At 38.5% G+C, this 21,674-nt stretch overlaps 1 protein-coding gene across 4 annotated transcripts in view; it reads right to left on the bottom strand.

Moving 5' to 3' along the window:
* Nucleotides 1–5,812: 5,812 nt before the first annotated feature.
* TENT4A (terminal nucleotidyltransferase 4A) overlaps nucleotides 5,813–21,674 on the bottom strand; it is a 63,745-nt gene continuing 47,883 nt past the window's right edge. Inside the window, exons 12-13 of one of the 4 annotated variants that reach the window (XM_035317812.1) lie at nucleotides 17,952–18,110; nucleotides 5,813–8,044 (exon numbers count right to left, since the gene is read on the bottom strand). In XM_035317812.1, coding sequence (XP_035173703.1) covers nucleotides 7,868–8,044; nucleotides 17,952–18,110 — 336 coding nt within the window. In that variant the 3' untranslated portion in view covers nucleotides 5,813–7,867. Of the gene's footprint in view, nucleotides 8,048–17,951; nucleotides 18,111–21,674 lie in introns of all 4 variants that reach the window. The other 3 variants (XM_035317811.1, XM_035317814.1, XM_035317813.1) reach the window with 3 other exon arrangements.

Consider the following 21,674-nt stretch of genomic DNA (forward strand, 5'->3'; position numbering starts at 1 on the left):
CAAGACTTCACAGCCAGTCAGGAATCACGTCATGAGATGCAGCATTCAAGTTTGGGCCAATGTTCGTCAGTAGGTCAACGAACAGGAATGGGTAGCAAGAGCCATCAAGGACAAGGCAGGGTCCTGGATGCCAGGCTAGGTCAAAAGGTGTCATAAAACCCCTGTCCCATTTTGTCCACTGACATGCTCAGAGGTATTGCAGGGGTCTGGGATAGCATGCTTTTTCCTTCCAGATACTACAATAGCATTTGACAGGAAACCCAGAGTAAAACAATATGCATTTCTCCAGGAAAATTGCATAAGAGCTGGCTATCTCGCTCATTTCCATCTTCCCCAACACATCCAGTCAGATCTTTTACTTGTAATCTATAAATCTGAAATGACAGCCAGCTAGTATGTTCAGCATCCCCAGGAGGTAAGGCACTACTGCAAAGCCAGAGATCAAAAGTTTGTCAATACAAGAACTGTACAAACAGATGCAAAACGCTGGGTGATGGTATCCGTCATATCTTGTACTTCACATCATTTTGACATATTATAAAAGCTAAGTTGAGCTTTGATGAATCTCCAGATGAAGTAGATCCCCAGGTGACAGAAGATTCAATAAACCTGTTTGTGTCTGCAGTTCCTGCCGTAACTGAATACAGAAACAAGATTACCTTTTCTTTATGTCCATTTTCTTCCCCAAAATGAGAAAAGCCACAGGAAATTTCAACAGTAAAACTCTGGACTTGTGGTAAAAGAAACACTAATTGTACTAGAGACAGTTCATCTGATACACCTTCAGTTCACACTTATTTTCTCAGTGAGAGATTGGTGAATTATGTCATATTTTCAACTAATATTCCTAGGTGTTTCTCCCCTATTGTTTCTAACCCATAAGTCTTCACTGTTCCAAAGCAGCTATAAATTCTTAATTTCTAACCTGTTTCATCCCATCTCTCATACTCACTACAAATAATAATAATAATAATCTCTGCGCATTGGCTGTGCTTCACATATTTGTCACACCCGTAAATCCAGTCAGGGCATGGCAATTCTTATGTCACGATTATTAGCAAATAAGGTCAAAAAACATCTGGTTCCAAAGCTAATCTTCAACTAACAGCACCAACCAGGCCCAAAAATTTGCACTCAGCGCCATCTATTGATTCCTTCCTGGTAAAGTAGAAGGTAACACCCCGGCTAATTCTGTGATACCGAACCATGTTTTACTCAACTGTTTTTTGTGTGTGTGTTTTGTTTGTTTTTTAAGGGCAGCAACACTGCGTTAGGCATTACAAAACATTTGATAAATCAATGTTAAATTTCGACCTAGGTTCTAACTAACCATATTCTGCTTTTCCAAAAAGAGTTATAAAGATGAAATACTGAGACAAGTTGCCTAGATAATGACTTTGAGATACTAATATCTTAGAGATATTAGTTATTCTATATAGATCATACTAGCACTGCAGGTTTCTCTTGGTGGTAGTTTTAAGTTCTTATTAGTAGATTTACAGCTTGGCAAGTACCTCCCGTTATGCCAGGACAGTTATTTTACATATCAAGCTAAGATCACTGAACTCTTAGATGTTACTTCCTTTTTCTTTGTGGCAATTTTCTTTTCTCTATACCCACTCCTGATGATCATTCTTCCGTCTCATTCCTATGTTGTAAAATAAAGGAGAGCTCTGGTCTAGACAATTATGATCTGGAGTCATTCAGGTAAAACCCGGAGTAACTGCAGCTTCCAAGACTTACCTTTGGAAAGCCTTTTCATGATGTTGTCACCTCTATTGGTGCTGTTTTACTACTCTTCAGGCATGTAGTACTATTAGTGTAAGCAATCCATATAACTCCTGAGCTGCAGAATTAAGACAAATAAGCAGATTTTCATTATCAAAAGTTTCCATGATGAATCTGCAACTCTCACCAGGAATAAGGGAAGAACTAAATATTTCAGTGCATTTTGATTGTCCTACACAAACCATATCTTCCACAGTTGTGCATTAACATTTCAAATAAAAATGGAGTGAAATCAGAAGAGAGAAAATACGTTTATTAATAATAAAACTAGAAAGACAACAGAAAACATTTTAGTCAGGAAGATTTATTGATTCACATCTTGATCAGTTACCTATGTGAGTACCATGCATTTCCAAGATTATGGATTTCAGAGGAAAGCGTGTACTTACCAGTTTCAACCTATTGGTGCTAGAATTTGCAGAGGTATTTTTCAAAAACAGGGCAAAAAAAAAAAAAAAAAAAGAAAAAAAAAAGAAAAAAACACTATCTTGAATCTATTAAAATACTTCATAAAGCTAAGAAAGTTAAATCACAATAAAAAAATAGTTTTTTTTTTTTTGTTTTTTTTTTGTAGCATCATAGAAAAGTTCAGATTAGGAAGAAACCTATTGAGGTCATGTGGCCTTCTTTTTAATAGAGGATTTTAATAGAGGAGTGGGATAAAATGGTAAGTCATTTTGTTCAACTGTTATAATAGGAACTAGTTAACAAATTCAAATTGTTGCACAGACTTGCTCTTGAACAGAAGCAGCAGCATTATTTTTTTTTATTATTGTTAACCCAAGAGACACAGACTGCTGGGCCTCCTGAGCTCCCCCCAAATATAGCGATGTTAGAACAAATCATGCACTCATAGTGGTGAACTTTGCTCATCCACACAAAACTGTGCATACATACATGAACAGCTAGCAGATTAAGCTTATTCTTTTTTCATTGATCTCCAAAGAAATTCCCCCTGAGAGAACAGAGATCACTGGACGTTCTCTCCCAAGACCATATAGTGAGTGGTACTCAAGTTATCTGTTATCACCTGGACAGGTAACTCTTGACATGGGTGAGATTTCACCCACTTATCTTGGCATCAAAATTAGACAGATATGTCCAACTGGACTGCTGAAGAGGGTGAATGCAGCCCAGCAGAAGATTCAGCTTCTCCTCTCCAGAAAGGTGGAACACGAAGAGAAGAATCTTCTTGCAAAGATCAACTCAGAAAAGACAACCCTGGGGTGGATCGGTGCCATAGTTTTTACTGATAGGAAGCAGTTATTCTGATACAAGTTACAGGCTTCCAGTGTAAATACAGGATTTTCTGTGTGAGGCTGAAAGCTGCCATCTTATTTGATTTAGGTTTAAAAATAAGTCAGTGAAGCATTTATTTGGAACATGTTTTTTACTGAGCTAGTAAATCAACTTTGTGTTCAATCAACTCTTGTAAGTAACTTGAGCAATAAACAACCTGCTGCACAGCAAAAGATTCAGAGCAGGAAAACGCATCATAGCAACAGGGCAGGAAAAAGTAAGTAGGATGAGATGCCTGTTATGCCCATAATCCCAGCGTAAGAGACTAAGAGACAGGAGGACAAAGACTATTAACAATACCACATGATAAAGTTTTCCAGCTCTCAAGCATAAAGAGATGTATATGCACAGTATGAGAACGCACCTGGGCTATTTCCTGAAGAATAAAATCCCTCCATTCATAATTTCTATGTTCACACAACATTTGCTCAATAAAAAAAAAAAAAGCAAGTGGGAGTAGAATCCATATTTGCTTTGATGCTGAAAGGCTGCTCTCCCACAGGCAATGCTGTCTCAGAACTTTAATGGTAGTATAATACTTAGAAGAAATGTGAACAGAAGTACAGGAAACAAATTTGCATATTTCAGGTACAAAGATGTTTCACAAAAGGGATCCTTATCTTTTCACTGAAAATACAGCTGTAGCCTGTGACCCTTACTTTTACCAATTATAACAAAAACCCTGCCCATTTTCTAGTAAGAACGCTTGGTTAAAACATTTATCCAATAGATCTCTTGCAGACGAGCTGTTCAGTGGTATCCGTAAGTGATCTCCTACTATCAGGAGTAAATGAAAGACTTCTGCAATTAAACATAGGCAAGGCACCTCCAGGATTAAAAGTTAGGTGGTCTGTTGGAAGTAAAAAAATAAACAAGTTAATACTGTAGTTGAAAAGAAAGCCAAATGTCATCTGAAGGTTTAGGGGAAGGTCTTCTGGCTGTGAACCTGAGGTTCAATAAATAGTGAGTATTGTCATTTTGACACCATTTTCTGTTACAGGTAAATTGAAGTAAACAATCTGAATAGCAGGCTTTATTTACGTACCAACAAGAGTTCCTGTTCTAGTTGATTTCACCACTATTCAACAGTGTGTGCAGACGCACAAGACATCAGCCACACAATTGATGTCTCTCATATCTCTTAACTGGGGAATCCAGGACATAACTTTTAGTGCAGGTGTTACTAAAATTTATAAGGACACTAAGTCAGCAGCAGCTGACGTTTTAGAAAACGGGCTCGTTGTGTTTAAGAGCTTGAAAGTTGTTTGACACAGATGTGTCAAACATGTGTGTCGGGGGATGTCAATCTGCTGACCATTCACAACTTTAACACAATGCTAAAATTGTATTCACAACTTCAGTGTTTTTTGTTTTGTTTTCCCCACAACTGAGGAAGAGATCACATTGCTTGAAGGTTTCAACACTGCTTGTTGACAGACTGTTGCTGTGCTGATTTCTCTTCCAGTGCTCAAGAAGCTGTCCAAAGTTGTTCTGTGGAAAAAAAACAAAAGCTCATGAACAAGCAACATAGCACCAAGTCATACTTGTATCTTACCCTGCCTCAGTGCAGAGGTGGATGCAGGAGTTAGCTACAGAAGTCCAATGCAACACCAGTGCTGACATCTCTTGGAAATGGCAACATATAACGACCAACTTTTTTCTAACTCATACTCTGTGGATCCCATTCGTCCACTCACTTTGCAAATCTCTTCCTTCCACATCTAAAGACCAAGGCCAATCTTGCCCATGAACACAGCACAAAACCAGTCAGCGGAAGCAGGAAAGAGATGGGGTGGGTATCTCCAGTTATTACCAGAGAACAAACGGGTTCAAGGGAGCATGGTGAGACTCCCAGTGTATTAACAGGAGTAGACTAACAAGGATAAAAATGGGACAGAACTCGTGGGAAGAATAAAGCAAAGTCATCTGGACCTGAGGAGGCAAAGGCCAGGAGAACGAGTTCCATAACCAGTGCTGCTGCTGCTATCGTCTCACCTGCACTAAATCTTTGTCTGCAGAGATTATATATCCCTCTATCAGCCATGCCCCACTCACTAACTGACCTGAACAGAATGCATGCTTATAGGTTAGCCTTCTGTCCCCCTTCCCCCCACACACACCTTATTCTCCACTGAATACCACGACCAAGTATCATAGACTTCTCTGGTTCTGAATCCTTAGCTCTTCATTACTATCATTTAAATGTAGTTCAGTTACCTTTTCTCGGAGTTCAGAGTTACGTAAGTCCCTTCCGAAGACTCGATTTCTGAAATTCTGAAGTTGAGTCAGCTATTGCAATTCAGAGGGCTAATGAAAAACAAAAGACGAGATGCATCCAATCTTTGAGGTGGCTAAAAACTGGACAAAGGCTTGGAAAGGAATTTAGAAGATACAGGGAGGAATTAAAAATTATACGGAAAGTTATGGCTAACTGATCCCTTGAAGTACCTTAACCCTCTTTTAAGAACGTTGCTGGGGACTACCTCCAGTTCCTTTGCACTCTCATATTATCAGGGGTACAACTATGAAACCAGCAGCCATACTCATTGCTCCCTTTATAAATAGAAAGGGAAGTAAGCAGAGGGTGCCCATCCGCCTTCCAAGCTCATCCCGAAGATGTATGGCATTAACACTGAAGCTGATGTTCAAAGCACCTGTCAAACAATGGGGGTAAGGTCAAATATTACATCATCCATTACATTTCTCATAAAAATGTACAGAAAAGTGACTGGTCTCCAAAGTTTATTAAAAATCAAAGAATAGAAAACTTTACATAAAAATATGTCAATTTTAGCTTCCACATAGTTGTCCACACAAAAAATTTAAACATGATTTTTTTAAACCTGTAGCACATAACCACAGTGATAGCCAGGCCAATTTATTTGGTTCACCATGACTGAAGTGTTACATGATACCACTTTTCAAATGAATTTCGCTTTAAAATGGACGCTAGTATAAGACACCAACTAAAGCCTTTGAAGGCTCTTTAATGTAGTTATGCTCAATATTGCTAGTGTGTGAAGACTAAGCAGTACAGGCTCATGTAACAGCCCTTAGATATTATTTATGAATCAGCTCACAATTTTTATTTTTATTCAAAATTGTGATGAATCTGAGCATTAAGACAAACTTTTTGCAAACAGATATGCACTACTCTACTTTGGAATGTTGCCCTCTCTCCCCTCAAAGACCTGTTTTGTTCAACAGATTCAGTAATAACATGAACTACTTCTGCTTCAAAGGCATACAGCGTATTAAAAAGCTTCATGCTTGACACCTCATTTTAATAGTCAGATATCAGTTTTAAAACCACCTGTATCTGTACACAGTATAGATGTTATAGATGTCCTGTTAACAGGATTCTTCAGCTTTCTCTGCTAATGGATTTATAGAACTGATCTGTAGTTTTCTGTATAGTTTAAGAACTTTCATTAAAAAAATGGGAAGTCAGAGGGCGTGAGATGTGACCTACTCCCAGGACAACTGTGGTGCTTTAAAAACTCAGGGTTAGGCAGGATGTACATTTTTCAAAAAGTTAAAGACAGTGTTTGTCATGGCAATACACACTTGCATAGTATACCTGTATGCATCTGTAAATTAAGTGCCAGCCACTCATACTGTGTACAACACTGGGCTGTGCTCTCCTGCAATACATTAAAAGATACTTCTCATAATGCTTAGAGCAGCTGAAGTACTTTTTATATATTTGCTCTTAACAGAACTAATGCATACTGCTATACAGATTCCTTAATGGAATCAACATATTTCCTTTCTCCACATTCCTTAAGCCGGGTACCTCTGTTTAATAACGTTGTTTGAACCCAAACATTAACAGGTTACATTACTAAAATGCATCAAAGCGTGTAGTTCACAGCTTTTTAATTTCACATCAGAACTTGAACCAACCTTCCCCCCTTCCCCAAAAGTTTTCTTTCTGGTACTAAGAATGCTGGATTTGTTGTCTAGTAAAAGGAATAAAATTAAAACTCATTGGTCAGAGCAAGACAACTGATAGAGGCCAGACAATGAGCTAAAAAACATAGGGTTGAAATGCTTTGGAGCGTAATACCTTCTTAAAACCATAAGCCAAATCGCACTTTCATTGTGAATCGAGAAGCCTCAAATATTATCAAATGTCATGTTTGTAACACTGCTCAGACAACCTGCCAAAACTATGAACCCAACTTAGATAATGCAACCTGGGAAAGGATCTGTAAATTAAAAAACCTCTTCCCCTTAAATATAACTTATGTGACAATATGAAATTAAATTAAAAATTCCAAGTTATTGCACAAATTAAACCTCCAATATTTACAGAGCAAAAAATTCTGAACTTTGAAACAAACAGGAGAGCAGCAAATTTATTTTTATGAATTCCCAACTTGATTTGCTGCAAAGAAAAAAAATCCAAGGGGCTGAAGTTTCCTTCACTTCCAAAATAAAACAGAACCCACAAAGGAACAGATGTAGCCACAGCAAAAAAAGCCACAGCATTTGTAAATGTCCTTGCAGTTCCATTGTCAGAGCTGCTTCGGCACTGTATGAACCATTGTGGGAAGGCAGAAAAACAAACTTCCACATTTAATAAGGCTTCACAGATAAGCACAACTACTTCTTGAAGATGGACTGAACCACCACACAAAGAAACATGCAAAGAAGTCAGCTGCAGATATTTGGCAACACCAATAAAACGATGTGCTGGACGCTGGTCTCCATCCCCCAAGTCGAGTGGCACTCGCTCAGTTTGTCTGAACAGGGAAGGTCATTTTGGCATCTGCCATTATCTGCTCAGACTAATAGGCAAACTGTCTCTGTGTTTTTTTCTTCTCCATATATTACGATTGTACTGGTGGTGTCCTCTGTTACCAACTGGTTGCCTCATGCCTCCACTGCTGACGGGGCTGTAGCTGTTGCCTTGATTATGAGTTCCTTTCATAGAAAACTTCATTCCACTGTGCTGCTAAAAAAAAAAAAAAAAAAAAGATTCACTCAGTTTAGGCATACAAACGAAACAAAGCACATATCAGTACTATTTCCTCAACATACATCATTCCCACTGATCACTGCTTGACACAACTGATCTTTCCACGCTTGTCTAGTTTTAGCTACTCAAGTCCAATGGCACTAACAGCTTAAGTGTTTTCTGAAGTAAATATCCTGAAAATGAAATGAAAATGTAGATTTAAAAGCATCCTTAAAAACCTTTCATCTCAGTATGAAATATGCTTCACCTTTATAAAAACACAGGCCTTCCACATTAAACACTAAATGTAACAGTTGTGTCTGTTTTAAAGATTCTTAGCAAGAGCATGACCAAGTGAAATATCCAATACGACTTTCAGGAACGTTATCATTAAGGAACGCAGAAGCATGATGACATGAGCTGATGCAGACAAAGGACAAGCTCATTCTGCCAATAATCTCACTGAGCTACAGGTAAGCTAGCTATGGCTTATAAGCATCTGGGCCTATTCTGATAAATCTTACCAGTCTGATCCATACCCTACACCCAGACCATGGCAAAACAATGAACAGGAGTATAGCATGACAATTTCTTTGGGAGAATCTCCAGTAACTTGGAACAGCAACTGCTGGAAACGTGTAACAGCATACTTCTACCAAACCATAAGGTACTACAGTTGTCCCTATCACTTAGCACCACAGTAAGTTGTGCTAGTATTTATGTACTTAAGATAGGTACAAGAATTTTGAAAGATGAAATTGAAACAGACTCTCCAAACACCTGCAACTTCAATGCAAGCAACTTTTTCTGATGCCTGAAGGAAATAAAGACAATTGACTGCTTTTAACAAGAGCTAATATACCATTTTGTCTACCTTAAGTGGTTTAGCAGGGACACCACAAAGCTAACGCGAGGGAACTGCTTAGAATATGAAATATCTGCAGATCCTTTATTAACTCACATTTCCAAACAAGCTTGAAGTAGAAGGAGAAATTATGAGAACAACAAATCAACGTTAAAACTATTTAAGGGATAATGCCATGCACAGCGTTATACTGTCAAAGAATAGCTAGAAGACACTGAGCATCCAGAAAAAAGCCAGTGAAGACTAGTGTTGAGAAATAACTGCAGTTAACTGCGGGGCAGTAAAAAACACTCAAACTTTTTTCATTTGTAGGAAGTGCCCTGTGGTGACCTACCTTGTCAGCCTCCAATATGCAACTTCTAAAACTCCCAAGACAGACATGCTAAGTGCTTTCCTCAGGCTAGCAACGGTAAAATAATCAAGGATGAGAAGGAAAAGAGATTAAAGAGGAGACTCCTTCATTCTCAGGAGGCAAAATTACTCCAAACTTATTTATTGAAGTATGTTGCCAAAATACCTACCAGAAGCTATTTATCAAAGTCAGCAAAAAGAAACTAAAAAAAAATATTTAATTTTTGGCAAGTGGTCCTTCAAACTAACACCATTTGTCATTCTTGTGCAGCAAAATTTTCTAGTTCAATGTGTACATCTATCAGTTATATAAGCAGACAATTAAGCATCTACAAATAAGTATCAAGTAAATCACTATGATTAAATGAGGTCAAATACCACAGGTGATCCTACTACAGTCAAAACACTAAGAACAGCCAGTTCTCATCAGTTATTCTTGACTATATGATGAAAAAGAGACATAACTTCAGCTTTGCTATTGTAAAACCAGTATAAGACTGGGTAAAGCAGATACAGAACCTAAGCAAGCCCATCATCTTCAGCTGGAAATGAACTATCTAGCAACTCAGTCCTCAATTTGAGTGTCCAGCAAAAAAAAATACTGGGGGTGTGTTGGCAGACTATGCTTCACTCAAATCACATCAGCCAACCACCACTGCAAATATGATGATTAATCCCTATCTGTCTATATCCTAAAAAGGAAGTTATATCCTTGGTTTGTTCAAGAGGTAATCAAATTTCCAAATAATTGCTACTAAGCTGGCCAGAAAATCATCTCTAGCTTTTCATAGAACACTTTGAACATCTTTTTAAGAGCAGAATCTCAATGTTTAATGGCTCCATCAGTTGACAGACAGGTGCTTAAGGAAGAGACATAAGAGGTCCCTGAGTCAACTGAGTAAAGGTGATAACTTTATACCTAGTAGGTCTCAACTAGCTATCATTCATTAGTTTTTTCTGATTTGCAAAAGCATAATGTGCATTGTCTTTAATTTGAACCTCTTAGCTGGTGATTTTTCAGCTCTTGGAGTAATTCATTTGTCATTCTATTTTTTTTTTCCATGCTGCTGATGTTTAGAGATCTTGATGGTGTACCTCCTCATTCTCTTCACCAGGCTGAATCATCGGTTCTGTAGAGAACCTGTTCCATATTTGATCACCCTTGCCATCCCTTCCTTATTTTTCTTCCATTTGTATTATAACTGTCTTCTTATGTGGGAGGCAAAATTATACTCATTATTCATGATGTGGGGATGCACATGAATTTTCCTGTGATGTTTTCATTTCCATTCTTTATTCCTAACAATGCCTAAAATCTGGTTTGACAATTAATGCTTTCATGATTTCATACTGAGAATTATCAGAGCAGTTTTCTGCAAAAATGTGAAGATCTCATCTTTGCAACAAACTGTCAGCCCAGGGCATACCAGCCTTCACAAAGAGTTAAAGCAATTCCCTCTCTCTCTCTCTCTCTCTCCTGATGGACCCCTTTGAGAGGTCTTCCTCAGCTCTTCTCAGTTGGCCCTGCAGGAGCTTAACTCCACCTGCAAGCTTTGCCACACATTATCTTTTGGATGTTTGCCTTTGCCTTTTTGCATTCCATTGCCTTTTGGATGTTAGACAACATGAAATCCAGCACAAACAATGAACTCCATTTACTATGAAGACCTAATCTTATCTTTTATGTCTTATGCTTTATAACCTTAATGAGATAAACTTATCTAACTAGCTAATTGTTTTCAAGACGACATGCTTCTTTCACTACTCCAGAATCTTTGGTAAAGGAAGCTTAATGTCTTGTGGAAATTCCAAGAGACTGTATCTACTCTTATCCACACATTTCTTGATATCCACATGATCAGGACTCCCATAATCACTGAGACATGACATGTTTAATCACATGATGGCTAGAAAGAGATCCAATAACCAAAAATAAAGCCCTGTATCTACAATCTTACAAATCTTTACACGTCTTTAGTTTAGATGTTTTGACTTCTTTAGATCTATTTCCCTTGATAGAAGAACATATAACCACTGATGCAACAACTAAATGATATTTTTTTTTGACAAGTATGCTCTGAATTTGATCTTCTGCAAATAAAAGCTGCTAGATGGGGAGGAAAACTTAAACTTGAGTCTAAAACAAGCTGGGGAAAAATCTGTAACAGGTTAAAAAAAGTTTCCAGATGTTTTAACAGAAGATTTAAGAAGAGTGTTCCTAGCCTTTATTCCAAATGACAGAAAAGTAGTGGAAATTGAGAAGCTGGATAAGTATTTGCTAAAGAAACTAAACTTGTCATCTTAAATACCAGCAAGTTTACTATATGAAACTGATGACAGTCAAAGACTCAGTATTCAGTCAGAATTTCTAGCCAAAAGTAAGTCACCTACGCTTCAAAACCAACACAAACTACAAAACTAACAAAGCTGCAGTCTGAACAGTTTCTAAAACTTTTTTTTTTGTTATAATCTCTAAAATAATTAGAAAGAAGAAAAGAAAGTAATGGAAACGATGCATCAATACTCTTAACTTCAGAAGGTGTCATTATACATACAGCACTCAATTTGCAAATAAGATAAAGTTTAGAAAATAAGACAGTTTAGAAAACCTATTACTACTACATAGTTAATGCTACAAGATTAATGGCCATGATAGAATCCAGTCTGCAGTCGATAGGAATTGTGATCATTTAAGCTTGCATATTTCAAAATCATTTCATGTCAAGTATTAGTGTGGTATTCCACGGAATTTTAATGCACCCTTAACATTTTAAGTATCCCTTTAAATACCTTAATATACATCCTCAAAATGTTTCAAAGTTCTTTTCATTTTCCTCACAGTGTTTCCCAATTCTTTATTTCAGGCCTATACCAAAACCCAGAGGACTGAGGATTTATATCTACTATCCCACTGAGCACAGCATCTGGAAATACACTAAAAAGCATTCTGTGTGCAGATAGAATTTTAACTTCTTATTCTTTATAAAAGGCACCGTTTTGCAGAAAAACAATCTAATATTTTAATCTTAATTTTAATTTTATTAAAATATTTTAATATTTTAATTTAATATTTTAAAAGAATTTTAATTTCAAACACTAGTGATAAACCAAGTACCAATTCATTAGCCTCATTAACTTTTAAGCTAACAAGATCATAAAACATACTTGCACCAGCTACTTGAACTCTTCATCTGTTAAGATTTATGTGGTTTATGTTCTTTAAGCTGAAATACAGCAAAAAAAAAAATCTAAACAACTTGTATAAGAATTGTAATCTGTGGAAATAAGGCCCAAAGCACTAAAATATCAGAGATGCTTCCCCTCCTTTTCGACCCTGTTCATTCAGACCAATTAATTTCAACTACATCTGACAAGATCATGACACATGGACACAAGAACATATTTGCTCATGGCTTGGACTGGCGTACGCTTCGTTGGGTTAAGAGCTGGCTGGATGGATGGGCCCAGAGAGTTGTGGTGAATGGAGTCAAATCCAGTTGGAGGCCGGTCACTAGTGGAGTCCCCCAGGGCTCGGTACTGGGACCAGTCCTCTTTAACATCTTCATCGATGATCTGGACGAGGGGATCGAGTGCGCCCTCAGCAAGTTTGCAGACAACACCAAGTTAGGTGCGTGTGTCGATCTGCTTGAGGGTAGGAAGGCTCTGCAGGAGGATCTGGATAGGCTGGACCGATGGGCCGAGGCCAACAGTATGAAGTTCAACAAGGCCAAGTGCCGGGTCCTGCACCTGGGGCACAACAACCCCAAACAGAACTACAGGCTGGGAGATGAGTGGTTAGAAAGCTGCCTGGCAGAGAAGGACCTGGGAGTATTGGTTGACAGTCGGCTGAATATGAGCCAGCAGTGTGCTCAGGCGGCCAAGAAGGCCAGCAGCATCCTGGCTTGCATAAGAAACAGCGTGGCCAGCAGGTCCAGGGAAGTGATTGTCCCCCTGGACTAGGCTCTGGTGAGGCCGCACCTCGAGTACTGTGTTCAGTTTTGGGCCCCTCACTACAAGAAGGACATCGAGGTGCTCGAGCGAGTCCAGAGAAAGGCTACGAAGCTGGTGAAGGGTCTGGAGAACAAGTCTTACGAGGAGCGGCTGAGGGAGCTGGGACTGTTTAGCCTGGAGAAGAGGAGGCTCAGGGGTGACCTTATTGCACTCTACAGGCACCTGAAAGGAGGCTGTAGCAACGTGGCAGTTGGTCTATTCTCCCATGTGCCTGGTGACAGGACGAGGGGGAATGGGCTAAAGTTGCACCAGGGAAGGTTTAGGTTGGATATTAGGAAGAACTTCTTTACTGAACGGGTTGTTAGTCACTGGAATAGGCTGCCCAGGGAAGTGGTTCAGTTACCATCCCTAGAGGTCTTTAAAAGACGTTCAGATGTAGAGCTTAGGGATATGGTTTAGTGGAGGACTTGTTAGTGTTAGGTCAGAGGTAGGACTCGGTGATCTTGGAGGTCTCTTCCAACCTAGACTATTCTGTGATTCTGTGAAGATCATGGACACATTTTTAAAGTGATCAAAATCTTATTTCTGCTCCCATTACGGAAAACAGCATTTATGCTACCAGTTCAGAGCAGCAGAAAAAAGTCTGATATGGAGACTAGAAAAAGCTCAAAACAAGAGAAGTTTCATCATCTCTAATCTCCTAACACCAGAGAGCCAAAAGACTCAAAGCCACAAGGGAACAGTTTATATTAGTCCTTTGTACCTTATCCTACTTTGTGCATTTGCTCTGCCAGTAGCCTGTAAAAACAAAGGGAAGTTTTTGGTTCTCTTTCCCTTTTAACTGGTTAGGCAACTAGTAATGGGTAGTTCAATGATAAACTGGTATTTGAGAGATCAGAAGGTGAGAGATCAGAAGGCCTATTTCCCTGAGCAACTAAGAGAGTACAGAGTGAAGTTGAATCTGACACAAAATACAAATACTCTTTGATCTTTTCATGTCGAGTTTCAAAAACTGGAGGTGAGTCAAAATAAAACTACCAGAAGACAGAATTCGTACTCCATACTTCATACACTCTCCAAATGATGAGTTCGTGTCAATATGGTAAATAGGAAAACATAGAGGAAATGCATATACTGATATTTAAACCAATCTGACTTTGGGACCAGCTAACGGATTACAGTGATATCAGAAGATAAAGGTGTGCTAGGCAAACAAAAAACAGGTAGCAAAAAAAAAGTTGTGAACAACCAAGTTTCTTCTGTCTTCATTGGTGACTTTTCAAGTGACCAGCAATCAAAGGAAGAATGGACTGCACAGAACATATACCATGCCAAGATGACAAGGAAATTTGACTTCTCCATTAGGGGAAAGACCTTCAATTTTTGTCCCCTCTGTTGACCAGGACATGCACACAAATACCTTATCTTCTGCTAATTCCAGTGGAGAGCTAGTGAGATGAGCCTATTAAAAGTCATATACTAGCCTACAGGACGTTAGTAGCTCTTCAGTAATATCAACTGTAAGAGGAAAGCTATTAAGTTAGTCCAGATCCATCACACTCCACAAAGTTGCAGATGAAAAGCATACATTTATAATATTCTGTGTAGAATTACTTCAGTTCCCACTTTTGACTGGGTTGCTCACAAAGTTTATCTAAAAGAACATTTCTACTATGTAATACAAACTTTCACTAAATTCGGTACAGAAAAATCATCATCCCCATTACTGTAGATAGCAAGAAATTCCTGATTTAACATGAACCCAAAGCGCACATCCTTGTCAAGGAAAAGGCACTGAAATTTTCCCAATTTTAAATATGTACAAATGTGTATTGTACAAGCTAGTAAAGGACAGCCAAGTACCAGCCAAAGGAAATGCTGTAAAACAGTTGTTTTCCATGATTCCAAATTCCAGCTAAGCTCCAAATTTCTTGCCTCTTCACAACCAAGTCAACTCAATGCCAACATGTTTTGTACCAACAGCTGCATGCCTAAAAACTAGATTCTGTTTTGCTGTCATTTTGATGGAAGTTAAACTCCAAGATACCTCTTCAGATATAGTTGTTAATGAAAAGAACAAACTAGACTAAGCTTGTATTTTACATGAAGTTTAGCATAAAACAGGAGAACTATTTTAAACTTCAGAAGTTTCAGATCATACACTCATATGAACACTCGATTGCAGACACTAAAATAGCAAAATATGGTTCTATTGACTTCTCACTAACACAAAAAGGTCCTGTTCAAGTAAGCTGTTTCTGCCTAGGTAAGATTCATCCATAGGAAAGGACAGGTAAAGAGAGAAAAAGGGAGAGAAGTCAGGTTTACCATTCAGAAGATTAAAACAAAAGGCATGCCTTAAGATACAAATGTCAGCTTGGTAGATGATTGAGGACTGCTGAGGGAATAGCTAGGGAGAGCATAAGATCAACAGTTTTCAAAGACTGTGCCCCTTTTATATTTACCTGCCTGCAAAGAACTAGTAGAACACAAGCAGTATGCAGATGGACACTAACATGACCTTCATAAAAGAAGGGGGTGAAAAAGATTTCTGTAAAAGTGCCTAACATAAATACTTGTGTAGCAACTATCAAGAATTTGGGTAACTTGGTGCTGCTATAACTGAACACTGAAAAAGCCGTTCAGATAAGATTTCTGTTATTCATCTAAAGTTCCAGCTTTTTAAGCCCTGGTGTTTTTTTTTTTGTTGTTGTTGTTTTTTTTAATTCTGTATCAAGTAGCAGTTACCATCTCTAGAAATAAAAATCAAACTCACAAGCTGAATGAAAAGTATACCCTTAAATCCCAGGCTCAAAGTATTTCGACCAGCACCACAGAGTCCATCAACAACTAGTGGCACATCCCAGTTGTTGATACCAGGGCCAATACTAATTAACAACTTCATTAGTGACCTGGATAATGCAACAGTAACCACCAGCAATTGGAAGGAGTGGCTGATACGTAAGAGTGCTGTCATAAGAAGGGAACTGGTCAGGCTAGAGAAATGAGTTGACTGGAATCTTATGAACTCTAAATGAAATATTAAACTCTGTCCCTGAAGGAATGATTTCACGCACCAGTACACCAGCTGGAAAGCAGTTTGACATGAAAAGACCAGGGATTTCCAGTAGACAAGTTGAACATGAGCCAGCAATATATCCTTGCATCAAGAAAAGTCAACAGCACCCCAGGCTGCATTAGGAAGAGTATGACTGCCAGGTGGAGGGAGGTGATCCTTCCCTTCTACTCAGAACTGGTGGGGCCACACCCAGAGTGCTCTGTACAGGTCTGGGCTCCCCAGTACAAGACAGATGTGGACATACTGAAGTGAGTTCCAAGTCCATGAAGATAAGACTCTGAAACATTTGTCGCACATGGAAAGGACAACAGAGCTGGATTATTTAGCCTCAGGAAGAACTAAGGGCAGGAGGGATCTTACTGATGAGTCTAAACAGTTAATGAGGGGCTGTAAAGTCGATGAAGTAACACTGTTCTCAGTAAGAATGCCCAGTAAAAGAACAAGGAGCAGTGAGCTCAAGCAGAAATACAGGACGTACCACAAATTTAAGATTAAACTTGTTAAATGCAAGCATGATCAACCACTGGAACAGGTTGTCTGGAGGGGAACTGAGGAGTTGCATGAGGAGTCCTCATCCTTGAAGGACCTGACTGGACAACGCCCTAAGCAACCTGCTGTTTGATCAGGAGGATTGGTCTAGATGACTTCAATGCCCCTTTCAGCCTCAACTATTCTGTTATTTCTCAAAAATTTGAGAAATCTCAAAACTGAAACAGATGCATCTTGTGTCATGTCCCCTCCCTGAAAGCGTTCAAGGCCAGGCTGGATGGGGCTTTGGGCAACCTTATCTAGTGGAAGGTGTCCCTGCCCATGGCAGATGGATTAGAACTGGATAATCTTTGAGGTCCCTTCCAATTCAAACCATTCTATGACTCTATGACCAAAATGTCAAGGCAATGTACTACCCACAGCTTGAATTAAAAGTTCATGAGGCACCTGTTTTGACTAGTAGTTTTAATAATCAAAATGAGAGTATTTTCCCATAGACAGAAGCACCAAGGCTGTCAGAAAAAATTGAGGACTTTTCTTATCCTTGCTCTGTAATAGATGCATTAGCTAAAATACCAGTTCAATAGCACACAGCATCCCTGCACATTTAAGCACATTTAGTATTCGGGTAGAATTCTTGGACACATGCCTACTCTTTTTGTTCTCCCCTTAAAACATATTACAAAAAGTTACAGGTATAGTCAGATCTGTTCTAGCCATTCAAAATCAAGGTCACTAACCACACCTAGACAAGTCAGAAATAGTTCAGATTAAAACACTAGCTTACAGATGTACCACCTATGAGAAGCTTCTGTTTTAAGAACAGGAGGTTAAACAGCCTAGAGATCTGCAAATATCCCACTAGTTTAGGCACCATGAGTATCAAATACAGCTTAAAGAGAGATGTCTAACACTCCAATCAACATTCCTAGGTGTCAGCAAGCTGAGGAAGGGCTCCAAAAATCTCAAATACAAACATTTCCCACCCAACCTTCTCCCCGCACTTCTGACATGGCAGATAAGTTTTATGGTTACAAGAGAGTTAGCACATGCTATATGAAGAATATCTTCAGAGGTTTTTAGACTGTCAGCACAGCACAAATGATCTACTCTTCTGACTAGATCACTTCCTCAAGAAAAAGTTGCTCCATTTCGTTGGCTCATACCTGATTACTGGCGGCCATTATCAAGGTTCTCGTAGGCGCAGATTGGGGTTTACCACTTGGCATAGGCAATACGGGTGGTAAACTGGCCATAAGTTGAGTCGGTGCTTGCAGACTGAACTGGTAAACATTAGGAGCTGTGCAAGGTGGTGTATCAGAATCCTTTTGGCAGAGAAAAAGGGGAAAAGAAAAGCAACTTTACAGAAAGTACAGCATATACAGACTATGCATGTGAAAATGCAGCCAAATACCAACTCATGTGAATACTGTAAAGTTTAAGATTTTTTTTCAGTGGTAAAAAAAAAAATAAAATACAAGCCAGCACTATGTTTATTTTACATATCTAGAAAAAGTTTAATTGAGCCTGCATCAAGGAGACAATGTCACAGGTCTATGGCAATTGTAGTTCCAACCAGCTCAAACTAAAGCCAAATAAAACCTCTTCAACCAAATTAAAATTAAAGGGTGGGAACTAAGGCTGGAGAAAAATGTAACAAGAACAGTGACACTGTTAGTGGTACAATGACTACAGTTTCAGCTGTCACGACAGAATGAGTCCTCTGAACAGCATTCTGGACTGTACTTATCCATACAGCAAAGTTACTCACTGTAATTGTTATAGTCTCCCATTCTACCCAGCAACAGCAAAGTTAAGGCTCCACCTACCAAGAAACAAGGAGATGATGGTCTGCTAGTCAAGACTAGTATGTAAGCAACAGTTACCCACTTAACTGCTAGTTAAGACTTCCGTTCTCATCACTTTTCTTTGGAAGTCTGAATAATTGAGGGGGGGAAGGAAGGACGACAAGACTGATGTAGAATTATGGAAAGAAATACTGTAATGGAAATTCATTACTAATTTTCTTATTCTTCTTCCTTCCAGCCTGACCCACAGGAATTACACATGCTTCATAAGCAGAGTCATACTGATGTTAACACTATGTGTCTGGAGTACTCAACACCCATAACCAAGGAGCTAGGCACAAATCTGAGTTTTCATATTTCAGTAGTTCCTCTAAACACTAAACTGACTGCCTCAATTCTTAAGTGACCAATTATGTCTTAAATTGAGAAACTCGAAGACTGCAGCCTTTTAATACAACTTGAACACAGACCTTGTAAAAATGTTTTTAAACCTTAACACAGTTGTAATAAAAAGGTACATTTCCCTACCTTTTACTGCTGCTTTTTACTTTCTTCCCTCCTTAACTCCAAAGTATTCTGAGCTTGAAAATAATGGAAAGACTGATCTCTTAGCAGGAGACACTTGACTCATTAGCAGTTTAGGAGTTACCAAATTAAAAGACACTATTGGCTCAGATCATCAAGGATGATGAACTGATCATCAATCTGATATTAAGTGATTACTGAAATATTCTATTTCTGTTCCTCCAGCAATTGATTGCTTGGAAACAAGAACTCTTCACTTAAAACCAAGCAAACATTAAATAGGTGTCCACTACTAATCCTTGCCCTCCTATGGCTTTGCAAATGAGATTTTTCAGTTAAGAGAACAGGCTGTCTAGGCAACTATTTTAAAGAACATAAACAGCAAGATATTTTAATGCTCTTTCTTGGGGAAAACACAAGATCATTTAAGACACACTGATAGTTGTGAATACTAAGCAGCTGAAACAACAAATTACTATAAAGCAAAACTTACATCCTAACTGAATTCCCACAGTAGAAACAGCCCTTGATACTAGTATCAGCTATTAAAACAATCACTTCTTCATTGGTCCATATAAAGTTGTGTTCTCTAAAAACTAAGTTATAGAAAGAAAGGCAGAAAGGATCTGCTCTCCCAAGCTCAACTGGTGGTAAAAGTCACTGCATGACTTTGAGAAGTGCTTTAATGTTTGCATCATGAATGCACTGAAAAGACAGACCATACAGGTAATAAGAATCTGGGCAGAAACTTAATTCTTATGTTATGAGAACAGATGTTTACCATCTAATATGTTCACAGCGGGCAACTACAGGCCGTAGCAGTATTCAAAAAATTTAGCTTAGTTGCACATGCAAAGCAAATTGCCTGGAAGAGCTAGCAATTTTTTGCCCTCATCCTACAACAGATTAACCAGACTAAGGTCTCTACAAAGAAGTTTATCACATAATTAGTTAAGAATGCTTTCAAAATTAGGTACAGGGGCAAAAATTTAAGATTTCTAAGCTTTTTTTTTTATACCCTACTTGTCAGGAAGCTATTAAAAAGTTTACAAAATGAGGGAAAAGAGGGATAGTCATGTTTGATCAACTTGTGAGAATATGCATAGTAGCCATTAGTGAACAAATACAGGGGGAAGGGATCTTATTGTCTATCCAAGTCAATGCATTAGCTTCTATGATGCAACCTTTGAAACTGCTGCTTGGTCAGTTTTGCACTCTCCAAAGAGCCTCCTCTATCTTTTGCTTAGATGCCATTAGGCCCTTGGAAGAATCACGAAGAAATCTTTTAAATGGGAAGTGTCCCATATGGGCAGTTTTCTGTCCAGCAAGAAGTTCTCCAGCATGGAAGCAGCAACAGATGAAAGAAAAGTCACATGGTTTAACTGGGACTACATAAGCTTTGGTACAAGGCAGCTTGTGTTGCTTTCTTATAATTTTGTAACAGGTACATTCTTCTGCCTCAGTGTTATTTACTGAGACGTATCCCATTCACCTAGACTATATTCCTATTTTTAGGTCATCTTAGATAGCTAACAGAATTACTACAGTCATCTGACAGGCCAACTTACCAGCATCAAAATCCTTTTCTAAAGTAGAATGTTACCTTTCTTCCTCAAAGACTAACCTTCATGATCAAAACTGATTTTCACATTCATCACCTACACTAAGGGATCAAGTCTTATTTGGTCTTCTGGACAGAACTCTTCAGTGTAGCGCACAATCCTGAAGCATTATGCAAGCTCAGAAACCTAGAAGTAAACACTCAACACTTCAGATTCACTTTGGGAAGACAAGAGCTCTGACCCTAACCAGCATAATGGCTTCAGACACTAAAAGTATGTATGTAAAACAAAGGAATAAAATGTCTCTATATTGCTTTTAGCACATTATATAGGGATGAAGCTAAAATGGCTGTACTAAGGGTGTACTAAGAGCCCAGCTAAGTTCTTGATCTCCTGAGTACTGCTATGAATGCCAATCAGATCCCCTCACCCTGTAAGGAAAATACCTAAAAAGATGCTTTTGGAAACACAGACTGTCAGGGAAGTCTGTGGAAATTTACTGGAAAGTTTTCATTTAAAAAAGAACTCTTCAAATCAATTTCAACTCCTTAAGAATACAGTATCCAGAAGGAAGATTTCTACTATTCATAGTCTTGATTAATGAGGACTCTTCAATTTACCTCACTGTTGGTAAGAAGATAAAGTATAAAAGAGTCTTGGAATTGCAAATGTTACTGATGAACTCACGTTTAACCACAATTTGCTTGAGTAACATGATTCCCAGCTTTCTGTCTTGACAGAAACTGAAACAAGAATCATACCAAAGATGAAGAACTGAAGCAATCTTACAAAGCAAAAAAGCAAACCTTTTTCCCCAACAGAACAATTTTGTTGTTGTACAGAATGCACCTCCCCTTTTAATATCCCAGGTCTTCATTAGCAAGAGAATATTTACTTTCCAGAAGTCCCTTACTAATTAGGTCTTGACATAAGAGCTTATTTAAATTCCGTTTATAGCTCAAGGCTTAAGATACAAGGTAAAGTTTATAGGTAC

The sequence above is a fragment of the Oxyura jamaicensis genome, chromosome 2, assembly GCF_011077185.1.
Source record: "Oxyura jamaicensis isolate SHBP4307 breed ruddy duck chromosome 2, BPBGC_Ojam_1.0, whole genome shotgun sequence".
Classification (NCBI taxonomy): domain Eukaryota; kingdom Metazoa; phylum Chordata; class Aves; order Anseriformes; family Anatidae; genus Oxyura; species Oxyura jamaicensis.